General features: G+C 30.8%; 1 protein-coding gene and 1 long non-coding RNA gene across 4 annotated transcripts; one reads left to right on the top strand and one right to left on the bottom strand.

Moving 5' to 3' along the window:
• The first annotated feature begins 5,873 nt into the window (after positions 1-5,873).
• LOC132313397 (probable serine/threonine-protein kinase WNK5) lies at positions 5,874-10,913 on the top strand. Of its 3 annotated transcripts, none has more exons than XM_059812145.1 (7): positions 5,874-6,750; positions 8,127-8,392; positions 8,549-8,775; positions 8,931-9,088; positions 9,175-9,496; positions 9,787-10,155; positions 10,423-10,913. In XM_059812145.1, the coding sequence occupies exons 1-7, from the start codon at positions 6,658-6,660 to the stop codon at positions 10,731-10,733; spliced, it is 1,746 nt and encodes a 581-aa protein (XP_059668128.1). In that variant the 5' UTR covers positions 5,874-6,657; the 3' UTR covers positions 10,734-10,913. The 3 variants fall into 3 exon arrangements, with proteins under 3 accessions (XP_059668128.1, XP_059668127.1, XP_059668126.1); XM_059812144.1 differs by having other exon boundaries at positions 10,312-10,913; XM_059812143.1 differs by having other exon boundaries at positions 5,876-6,750; positions 10,309-10,913.
• Positions 10,794-12,709, bottom strand: LOC132313398 (uncharacterized). The gene is made up of 2 exons (XR_009483422.1): positions 12,331-12,709; positions 10,794-12,254 (listed from the first exon to the last, which is right to left on the bottom strand). It is a non-coding gene; the product is annotated as an uncharacterized LOC132313398 (long non-coding RNA).
• Between the last annotated feature and the right edge of the window lie 371 nt (positions 12,710-13,080).

The raw sequence follows: 13,080 nt of genomic DNA, 5'->3' as shown, positions 1-13,080 counted from the left end.
GATGTAACAATTAAGGAAATACATCAAACATTCCATAAATAACTATGATAAATATGATATCAAGTTATCACATAATAGGAATGACTTATTATTTTTTTAAACTTCCTATATCATATGTCTTACACAAACTGAATCTTATACATGATGATATTTTATTATACCGTTAAATAAGGATTCTCTATATCCAATTCATCCTACACATTTAATCTCAATTGCTAAAATATTTTAAAATATTAAATCCATTCGTTTGTTTAAAACATTCAAATAGCAAGCATCATTATGATTGAGTCTATTTAAATTTATTAAAACCCAAACCTAGTCCCTATTTAATGTTCAGGAATCCTAGGCATGTTTTTACGTTCCATCATTCCACAGATATGAAAAATACATAATTTAAACATGTAAAAATTCACATAAGAAATCAAATCAAAATCATGCATTTTATCAATTCATAACATTTCATAAAACCTATGTTTTAACCCAATTAAATATGCATAATTATTTAATTTTATGTGTTTAATAAATCCTGGAATTTCCTAAGCATGTATAGAAACACGAATCAAAGGGAAAGAGATAGAAGAAGAACTTGCCTTAAACTTTCGGACTGAAAGTTAAACTTCTTCTTCCTTGATTTTCTCTCTAAAGGGTTTTCTCCTCATTCCTTCCTCTTTCTCCTTCTCTCTCTAACTTTCTCTCTCTAGAATATATTACGTGATATATTTTCACTCATTTTTCAACCTATAGTTGTGTATTTATAGGCTAAATAATAACCCTATTCCTTATTCCAATCCAAGTCAACTTAATAAAGAAAAATAAAAAAAATGAAAATATTAAAAAGGTAACTTAAAAATATGTTACGTATATAATCTATGTATATCCTTATTAATTAAATAAAATATATACATTAGATTATTTATTAATACTAAAGTTACCATAATATTAAAAGGTAACTTAAAATATGTTACGTATATAATCTATCTGTATCCTCATTAAATAAATAAAATATATACATCAGATTATTTATTTATACTAAAGTTACCATAATATTAAAAAGGTAACTTAAAACATGTTACATATAAAATATATGTATATCCTTTTTATATAAATATATAAAATATATACATCAGATTATTTATTAATACTAAAGTTACTATAATATTAATAAATTATTTTCCTTTTTATATATATGTATATACATATATATCTATATATATACATATACAACTATCCATGGGTAATTGTCCATACCCATCCAACCTCCTATCCAAGTAGTTCATGGGACCCAATTAGTTAGCCCATTATCACTAACCATAACCATAAAATAAAATAAAATAAAACATTTAATCATTTAATTTACAATTAATTACAATTAATCAAATACATCATTTAAGCACACAATCTAATTAAACAAATAATACAAATAATACCTAGACAAAATACAAATAACACATAGATAAGTAGTCAATTATTGAAGTAACACTTAATTCAATTAAACACATAAACAATTAGTCAAATAATCAATTAAACAATTTAAAAAATACAATAAAAATAAATAAAAAAATACTGAGACTATCCTTTTAAAATTAGGGGTATTACAGGGTGGGGGACGGTACACTTGTCCAAAACCGCTCCTGTTGCCATCCCTTTGTGCATTGCACATAATATTTTTGAAATATAAAATTTTGAAAGTACCATTTTGTCTTTCAATAATGTTCTTATAGATCAGAAGAAAAAAAAAAAACAAAGAAGAAAAAGAAAAAGGGACACTTTAGTCATTTTATATTTAATTATTTTTTTACTTTTTTTTTATTCAGTTATAGAAGGACACTTTAAGGTTGGCTTGGTTTGTAATTATGAAAATAATTTTTTATTCTTAGAAAACTGAAACAGAACTTAGTAAAATTTCTGCTTTGTTAAGTTTTTAGAAAATTCAATTATAAAAATATTTATTTTTAGAGAACTATAAAAGATTGCTCTCTGAGAACAATTTTCTATCATTTGAATTCTTGATAATTATTTTTATAATTACAAATTAAGCAAATTATACTTTTTTTAACATTCAAATTCTTATTTGTTCAAAAATTAAATATTAATTTTTTTGTAAAACGTATAAAAAAGTTCTACACTAATGCATAAACTACCGTATGAAAATTTTTCGCCGGCCACAGCCCTTTTGTATCTTTCTTTCATTTATTACTAGGGAAGTGCTATATAAAGCGCGGTTCTAGTACGGTACTAATGTAACCCACCTTAAATATTTTTTTTTGAAAATTTTCATCTTAATTATTGAGAATCACAATTCTTTTTAGTAGTTGGAATTGAGACAAATGTTGAGTTTTGGAAAACAACAAATAAGTAATTTAATAACTTTTTTAATCCATACTTCAATTAAAAACGTTCATGTCTTTTGTCACCAAAAGGACGGTATGGATAATCTTAATATATTGTTAATGAGACTTATAATTAATTATTATAAATGCATTCACAAAATTATACTGTTACATGCAATTAATACATAATTTATTAATAAATGGAGGGTTGACTATCCATGTGAATTATGCTCTTACTTATGATTATGAAATTGAATTTAGGCCGGTATGATTAATTATGTGAGAGGAAATCATATCAGTTTCTCAACCAAAATCTCTATCAAATTTCAAAGGTCCACACTCTCAAATCGGAATTCTTACAATTAAACTAAAAAAAAAAAAAAAAATTAAGGAATTAATTTAAGCGATTAATAACATAAAGAAAGAATAAGAATTTCATTGATGATTTTAGTCAACATAAAAAATTTCAGAAAAGCAGTAAACACATTTAAAAAAAGATCCACGAGAGAAGGACTAATTTACCTCTACGTATTATATATATATATATATATATATATAACTCTTAAAACTTTAGTATACCATTATTATTGGTGCGCAAAATGACCCTTGACGGTATCCACATTGTGACATTTTATGATTGGTGGGAACTATACTCTATTTTGACAGGCCTCTTGAATGATAATATTTTAGATTAGATATATATTTTTTATACACATGTATATATATATATGGAGACCTAGAGAGTTGGGGAGACTTTGAGAGCTCAACTATTTGGTTTTATATGATTCAATTAATTTCATTTTAAAAATGATTTATAAAAAGTATAATTAGTAGTTAGGAAAGTGATACATAATTTAAATATATAGAATTAAAGTATTAAAAATAGTGTTGCGTGAACCGTGTGGATTAGTTCAGTTAGTCAAGTTTTGAATTTACATCCTAATGATCACCGATTCGAATTTTCGCAGAGTCAGTAGAGGTTTACTCGTTCCTTAAATTCAAAGCTTCTTGTAATTACTCGAGGTGCGCTTAAATTATCCGGACACCCACCATTACCATACTATATAATAAAATAGTGTTGCCTGACATACATGGATTACAGTTAGACTCGTGAATGTGGCCAAAACTCAATCCACCTGTCTATTTGTAGTATGATATGGTCCATGAGGAGTACTTGTCGTCCTTGTTCTTCTTCCTCTTAATTCTTTTATTTTTTAGTTTCCCTCTAGTTTGTCATCATCTTTCAATAATTGAATTATTAAAAGATTATTCAAGCAATTAATAAACTAAGCGAAAGAGTGGAGATGGTATCTCATCTTGAGAGTTCACGTTTTATTATTGTTTTCATTATCATCTAAAAATAATTTTTAAAAAATAACAAATAAGTAAATTATTTTTAGAGATTAGAAACAGTATTCTCTAAAACTGAGCGATAATATTTTTTAGCAATATCGTTCTAACTTCTAACAATATGGTCAATCAAAAGCTATTTTTGAAATATTAAAACAAAAAACTTAAAACTGGTATGAGAAAATAAAAACAAATACACACTTGTGTTTATCTTTTAAATGTAAGACTGTAAGAGCAACTCCAATGGTGTGTTATATGGGCTGTCATTTTTAAAATATAACAGGTGGGCTTAAAATGGGCTGTCTAATGGTGTGTTATATGGGCTGCCAATTTTAACCTTGCTAAATCTGATGCCAAATGTGTCACAACAAATAGCTACTGCTATTTCAAAAATAGAAGAGAACGACTGAATACAGAGAGAGGGGGAGGAGGGGGGAGTATATACACATTTTATATTGTAAATATATATATTTAAAAAAGATCATAAAAATTTCACCAAATAGGATTTAGTTTGCAAAACAAGAATTACAGACCTTAATTAGTTGATTTAGAAAAAAAATTAGAACGAGGGGTTACAGATATATATATATATATATACACACACACACTTTATATTGTAAATATATATATATATATATATATTTATTTATTTATTTATTTATTTATTTTAAAAAGATCATAAAAATTTCACCAAATAGGAAATAGTTTGCAAAACAAGAATTACAGACGTTGATTTAGAAAAAAGATTAAAACAAAACCCATACATACAAGTTAACAGTTGCAAAAAGAGCTTTTGATTCTTGTAGATTTTGTAGGGGCGAATGGGGAGGCTGAAATGATTTGCCCTATGTTTTGATAGGGTTTGCTTGTTATGTAAATGACAAGTTTACCCATTTATTTTTATATAATTTATATTCTTATCTTTTACATTAGATTTGATAATTAATTTTTTTTTTTTTTTAAATTTTTAATCAAGCAAATAAGCTAAATAAAATACAAACGTTCAAAAAAAAAAAAAAAAAAAAAAAATTTGTAGTTGAAAATGGTAGATGAGAATGATAGTTGGAAAAAAATGGTTGTTATGTCAAAAAATAGCATTTTGGATGAAATGTACCATTGGAACAGAGTTGCTAAAATATAACATTTTGACACTGTAACTCCTCTCAAAATATAAATTTGACATGTAAAAATGACAGTTTACATTAAAAATGGTCTTAGCAAGCAATTAGTTGTGGTTTGGCCCATATGACATGCTGAAAAGGAAAGAAGATATTAATCACTAATTCCATTTGTCTTTGAAGTGGATAATATATCTTGGAACTTGCATATATTATCTCCGTCCCACAAAATGTGTCACTTTTAAGACATCGTGACTCTTATAAATTGAACTGTTACGTTTTCGAAATACGATATTTTTTTTTGGGACGGAGGTAACAGTAGATAGACATAGACAGGTATCCATAATTTGGAGACAAACTTATTGCAAATACCCCATTTCATAGCCTTCTGCTGCCATACAATGTGCAACACCAGCTCCACCTGTGGACCACCTTGCATACACGTCAACCTAAATATGCTTCCTCGACCATAGAAGCATCCACCTCCTGATACATGATTCATATACAGTACCTCCTTTTTTGTTTTTCATGTCAGATTTGACGAGTTTGTAATTACGTTTTTATACTTATATATATATATATATATATATATATATATTATATTTTATTACAATAAACATAGTTTTCAAGGATAAAATTATTATTTGGAAGTTACAAAATCATTCACATCAACATTTTTCGTCGTTGATCATGTTGATTGTTTAGCACGTGAAATTTACATACAAATTTTAAGAAAGGATGTTAGTATAAATTAACAAAATTTTAAGAAAAATTAATATAATTTACTCTATATATATATATATGTATGTACACATATATTTTGTTGTTTTTTAGTTGTGTGATTAAAAGTGAGTATATGATATATGTAACACATATATAACCTTAGAAATAAAGTAAACGTCCTCACAATAATGCAAAAAGACTCCGTCAAAACGCGTCAGCTAGCTCTGTTATATGGGGGACCTAGCTAAAAGGGACGTTTTGTGTCTTATAGTTTGTTATACACACACACACACACACACACACACACATATATATATATATATATGTCTCTTCACCACCATCACCTCTCAACCATTTTGCTTGCACTAGCTAATACCTTTCCTCGCTCCCAAACATATCCATTTAGATTCTCTCTCTCTATATATTTCTCTCTCTAAATCTCATATTTTTGGACAAGTCTATCTATCTATCTCTTACAACCACAAATGGTACTACCAAAACGAGGCCACAGATTCTTCAAATTCAGAAGCCAAGTAAAATCATGCCAAAGCCCCACTCATGATCATTTCAATTTCTGAACCTTTTTGAAACAAAACCACCTCCACAAGATACTCCCACTCTCTAAAGATTACATACCAACAAATTAAGACAAGAAAGATATATTCCTCCCTCTTCTTACTTACTATACACACGTCTCGCAAACAGTCCAAATCCATCTTATCTCCAAAAAATATCTACATATATATATATCATTTTTTCTCTACCGTCTTCTTTGGGAGCAAATGGTTTATCAGGACTACCATTTTTCAGGTGAGGTTCTGGAAATGGGTTGGATTATGCTGAGGATTGATTACTCAAGGCTTTTCTGGCTATTGTTTGGTGTTTTCTCATATGAAAATCACGAAGGAAAGCCTCGGATCATCTAGCAGTAACACCTCCATCTCCATCTCCATCTCCATCTCCTGCACAAAAACAAACAAGATATAAACATATACTGTAGTGTGTTTGTATATATATATAGAGAGAGAGACTTCAAATTATATATATATATCCTAGTATTGATAAATAAGTAAGTTTGCTAGTTAGCTTGGAATACGACCCTGGGTTTGAAAAGAGTTGGGTTTGGGGTGCTTGCCATGTACAGAACGCGGCCAGTAGAATCTGTTGACAGAGCAATGCCGGCACAGATGGGATACATTGAAATGGATTCATCGGGCAGATATGGTCGTGTAAGTTTCTGATTTTTAAGTTACAATATTTCTACTTGATCGAATAAGGCATATTATATTATATATGATTAATTGTTCAGATTTAAGTTAAATACGTAATTAATATCTATATATAAATATACATATATATATATATATATATATATATATATGTAGTTGCCATCTTAGAATAAATAATGTAATTATTAGATGATTTTTTATAATCTAATGTCTTTTCCAAATTAAAGGGGGAAAAAAAAAATGGGAATGGTTTTTAATGGTCTTTTTGAGTAAAATAACCTTTGAATTAGAGCATTTGCTTATGATGATGATGATTCACTTCATGTCCTCGTTGCTTTAGAGAAATTTAAAGAAATTATTTCTTGTATACGTTAGTTCAATTTTTTAGAAATTCAAAATTATGTTTGGGAGTATTGAATTTGCACCTTAAATTTGGAATTAAATGAAATTTAAGTAAAAAATTTGAACTAATTTTTTTCTATTTCTAAATCCAAAACACCGGCAAAAATTGGTTCCTACCTCATACAATTTTTTCGTCTGAAAGGGTAAATTAATGTCGAGGCAAATTGACTACTAAACAAATCTTTGGCATTTATTAATAAATTGTGTGTATACTGCTAGTGGTCAATATAGAAGCCATTATTGCATTTTAAACATTTTCTACCTACCAAGAAGCCACTAAATCTTTGAAGCAGTTGCAACACATGGATACCCTTGACTGTTTTCTGTGAGTTTGTCTAGAAGTTGACTCTAAATTTTCAAATGAAATTTGATCAACTAACAATATTAATAAATAAATAATACCTTACGCATTTACGTAATAAAAAAATAAGTCTCTTTCTTCATTCCTTCTGTTAAAATGCACAGGAAGTTGGTATTGATCGAGGTTTTATAAATTAAAATGCATATTCTGTTTTCCTTAATGAACTCTATAATTGTTCTCCAAGGTTGTATCAAATATGTGTACAGAATAATACAGCTAGCTAGCAGATTATCAATAATGAGTTTCATCCTTTTTTTCATATATCCCAATAGATGATGTACGAAACTATTTTTCCTCCGCCAACTCATACTATACTATATATATGCATTTAATTACGCGTGTATCACAAAGAAAGAAAACTGAAATTTAATTAAATTGTTCTATAATATCAACAGCGAATTCTTGAATAAAATTTTGAACCATGTTTAAGATTATTAGGAATTTGGATTTACCGAAAAATATAATAATAATAATAATAATAATCAACAGGGAAACAGGATTATATATATAGACACTAATTTCTGCATCATCCATGCCCTTATTGATCGATAAGGTGGCTACACTTATTCATATACTTGCGGGACATCCCATTAATTAATAATTCTTATGGCAGTTTAAAGAGGTTCTTGGCAAAGGGGCAATGAAGACCGTGTACAAGGCATTTGATATGGTCCTTGGAATGGAGGTGGCCTGGAACCAAGTGAAACTAAACGATGTCTTCCGATCACCGGATGAATTGCAACGCCTATACTCCGAGGTCCATCTCCTCAAGAACCTCAACGATGACTCCATCATTCAATACTACGCTTCTTGGATCGACGTTGATCGCTTTACTTTCAACTTCATCACTGAATTGTTCACTTCTGGCACCCTTAGAGAGTAATCATCATTTCTCAAATTGTCTACTCTTGGGAAATTTCTTAATCAATTTAATCTAGGACATTGTTCATGCTTGTGTATTAATCAATATATGTGTGTGTGAAAAATTGAGTTGGCTGGTGTTCATTATGATTGTATGTATATATATTCATTCAGGTACAGAGACAAGTACAAGAGAGTTCATATTGGAGCAGTTAAGAATTGGGGTCGCCAAATCCTACGAGGTCTTGCTTATCTGCATGAACATGATCCGCCAGTGATACACAGAGACCTCAAGTGCGATAACATCTTCGTCAATGGCCATCTTGGACAAGTCAAGATTGGCGATCTAGGCCTAGCAGCCATTCTCCGTGGTGTCTCGCACCATGCCCACAGTGTCATAGGTAATCATCTCTCTCTTACTATTTGTGTTCCTCCATAGATCACATTGCATGTAGGAAAAAAATTGTGTTGTGTTTACACGGCATTGAATTGGTAACATGGAATCGGTGTCTTAAAATTGGAATTTGACGAAAACTAATTTAAAACGAACCATCAGGTACACCAGAATTCATGGCACCAGAATTATACGAAGAGGAGTACGATGAGCTGGTAGACATATACTCCTTTGGCATGTGTATGCTAGAGATGCTCACTTCTGAGTACCCATATGGCGAATGCTCTAACCCTGCTCAAATATACAAGAAAGTAACTTCGGTAAGCTAGCCTTGCCTTTGGCACTCTGTTTTTCCATATCACAATCAGAATCTGACCCACATCCTGCCTTCATTCTGACCCACCAGGGAAAGCTTCCAGAAGCCTTTTACCGGATTCAAGATGTTGAAGCCCAGCAGTTTGTGGGGAAGTGCTTACAGACTGCTTCGAAGAGGCCATCAGCTCTTGACCTCTTGATGGACCCATTTCTTGCTTCTGATATTGATGAAGAGCCATTGCCAATCATCCCCAAAATTCCAACTGAAAGTTCAGCTCCAAAAGGAATGGAGGTTCCTAAGCAACCGTTGATGCATGATTCAGTTACAAGGAGCACAAACATGACGATAACGGGGACCAGAAATCCAGAAGATGATACTATATTTCTCAAAGTGCAGATCTCAAACAAGGATGGTACTGCCTAGAACCTCTCTTTATCATAATATGCTATATATTTACTATATAGACTAAATGTACACACATTTTTATGCATACAAAATTATATATAAATATTTATATATACAAGCTCGTAAATCAATTACACACAAGAAGGAAAAGGACGCAACAATTAAAAAGTAATTAATTGACTTGATAGAGTAGAAAGTTACATATAAACTACAATTAGGTTAATTGGTTCCTTTCCCCATGTTGTATTTGTTTTTTATTATATTTCTAAACTGACAACTATGATCTATATAATGTAGGTCAAACTAGAAATGTTTACTTTCCCTTTGACATTGTGAGCGACACTGCCATTGATGTTGCGATGGAAATGGTGAAGGAATTGGAAATCGCTGATTGGAAACCATCTGAGATTGCCGAGATGATTACTGAGGAGATTTCTACTCTGGTTCCAACCTGGAAGGATTGGGACTCACCTCAAAATGAACATCAACATAGCTTCAACTATATTGATGATGAAGATGATGACGATAGAACCCATCACCCTTTTTACTCTCTCTCCTCCCATTCTTCCTCCCAAGCTTCCCTCCCAGGTTTCTACCCATCTTGTGAGAAAACAGAGATTCGTCATGGAAACAATGTGACGACTTCAGGACATGACTGGTTTCAAGGTATGTACCTATTTTGATCACTTCAGGCAATCTTTGGAATTTAACATACCTAAGTACATTACTCACTGGACTAGTCAGTGACTTGGTTTGAATAGTACTCTTTAATTTGATTTCTGCTGTCCATATTTTAGCATTATGATCTTATTGATGCAGAAGATTTGCTCATTAGTGATGATACAAGTTCTCAAAGCTCATTAAACTCCTACAAGTTCTCCAACTTAAATTATTGCTCATGCAATGACAATGTCTGTGAATTTTGTTCCCAAGGAGTAGAGCCACACTTTACAGCAAAGATACCCACAAGGTTTTGTCCTGAGGAAAAAGTGCGGAAGAATTGCAATAACCAATGTGGTTTGCTTAATACTCAGAAAGCATACAACTCAAATCATCCACGAAAGTTGACTCGTATCGGTTCACTCGTCGATGTACGTAGCCAGTTGTTGCACCGGTCTCTGGTGGAGGAGATAAAGAAAAGATGCTTTTTTAAGACCGTGGGCGCTGTTGAGAACATTGGATACCAGAAGCTGGGAGATTTTCTGGGGAGCTCTCCTAGAAATGGTGCAAAAGCAAGGATTTGAATCGTGATGTGAATTTTAAATCCCATGAACCTTTGAGCTCATGATTATATTACTTGTGTGTGATTCCATGTACCATGAACCTTTGAGCTCATGAGTATATAACTTGTGTGTGATTGCATGTACCATGAACCTTTGTTAAGGTTGTTTTTATAACTAGTAAGTGTGGACAACAATTGAATATGTGGTTTCAAGGCGAAAGACCAGTTTTAGCCATGAGTTTGTGTTCATGTTGAAATAGAAGAACCACATTTAAGAAATGAATATGTACTTAGGTGGCAAAAGAATTGCTTTTAGCCACGAGTTTGTGTCTATGGAACATAGTTTGTTGTAGAACTAGTTATTGTACTTGTGTTCTTGGCAAAAAAAATCGTAACAGAAGTTATAGTTTATTATGGTGCTAGTGATCAGTGTGATTGGATAATAATTAACTTACAAAAAGCTATTACTTAGTCAATTGAATTTAATAAATTACCGCCATTTGTAGAATATTCACTTTTTACTTAGGAGCGGGACATCTAACAATTAATTTTTAGCTGATGTCTTACAAGAAAAACTGTCAAGTACTCTACCAATTCCACATTAGTAATAAAATCACTATAAAATCATGCTAAATGCAATTAAAAAAAAAATTAAGATTAGAGTAGACTATTTTGACCTAAAGTTGAGTTTTCATTAGGTTTTGAAATTTTGAAAAAATGATGATTAAAATAGTACGAGAAGTGCTAATCATGCTTAGGAATGAAGACAACAGGCCGGTACTCTCATGTTTATGTTTTGGACTCAAGATGCAATTGTCTTACATATATATATATTAAAATGGAATATATATTTATATCACAATCCATCAGCATAACAGAAACATTGTATTGTCAACCATTAGCATATGACTATGAATAAGATCTAATCTTCTACATAAGAAGGTCAAGTTAAACACAATTTTTATGAGCATTGATTGCAAAGAGTAAGAAATATGACTCACTTGATATCACAAAAGCATGAGTCGTCAATCAAATACAACCAATCCGTGATCAAATAACAGCCTTTAATGAAAATCCATTGTTTAAGCAAGAAAATTAGCAACAAACACAAAAGCAGACATCTTGATCAACAGGAACAACAATTATGCTATGTTTGGGAGCACCAAATCGGAAACTTGATTTTGGAATTGATTTTTTTTTAATTCAATGTATTAACTGAATTTAATTTAGTTCCAAATCCAAAGCGCTGATTCGCCTATTCGGTGTTCCCAAACGCAACCTTAGAAAAATGTCAATAAATTCAGACTCAAGACACCATCAAGCAAACCTATCTAAGTCAACGGAATATATTTTATCATCTCCAAAAATCAGACTCAAATTAGTGCTGGTTTCAGCTTTCAAGTGACAGGTGGAAATCAAAGAACATAGGTGAGTCAATTAGGGCAAACCATCGTTTCGAAACGCACCTGAAACGTAGCAGATGATGGTTCACCTTCAGACATTCAATGGCCGATTTTTCACACAAATATCACCGGACGTAATCCTAATCAGAGTAATGTAGAACAAATAAGAGAGAGAAATAATGAAATCTGATCTAGAGAGAGAAAGTAGAGAGATACCTGATCAAACTTCGAAAGATTACTGCAAGAGTTGGAGAAGATTGGAGATTCAGAAGGAAGAAAAAGGCCTGCGATTACCCAGAAGCCCTTTTTGTTAAGCTCTGGTAACGCCAACGCTGTGCTGCTCAACTTGCAATTTGTTTTTTATTTTATTTTATTTTTTTTCTTTCACGCCCTTTTCGTTTTTTACTCACTCCTCTAACCCATCTGTCTCTTTCTAAAATAAAAATTGATTTCGTTTCCAAAAAAAATTTTTTTTTTTAAATACTGAAACTTTTTATTTTCAAGAATCCCAATTAAAGGGAATGATCCTTTAACTAAGGTGTTATCTTTTCCTCTATTCAAAGTTGAGAATTCTAGATTGAAATCACAGAATATGTATTCAATAATTATATTATTGATTCATATTTTTTTTTAAAAAAGATGTTATTAATTTAAATTGGAATGATAAAGAACCTATGAAGTAGGGACACTCTTATCAGGGGTCTTGTATTCGAAGCTCGGATACGTATTCGACACTTTTGTGAATTATCCAAAAATTATTTTTTATTGGACATGGTTGGAACACATAGAGGACAAGCACCGAGCACAATGGGGTATATTTTTTGAATTTTTTTTTTTAAAAAAAAGGGTACCTAATGTAATTTTAGAAGTTTAACTATTTTGACTCTTTTGTATTATGAACTTTTACTTTTATTAAATTTTATGATTCTATTATGTTTATTTTTGTATTTGATTCATTCATCTCAG

This window comes from Cornus florida, unplaced genomic scaffold (assembly GCF_030987335.1).
Source record: "Cornus florida cultivar Cherokee Brave unplaced genomic scaffold, ASM3098733v1 CherokeeBrave_3.0.0_Hap2_Chr06, whole genome shotgun sequence".
In the NCBI taxonomy this organism is placed as follows: Eukaryota; Viridiplantae; Streptophyta; class Magnoliopsida; order Cornales; family Cornaceae; genus Cornus; species Cornus florida.
Note: the sequence above shows the minus strand (reverse complement) of the source record. Positions and strands in the feature narration are given on the sequence as shown.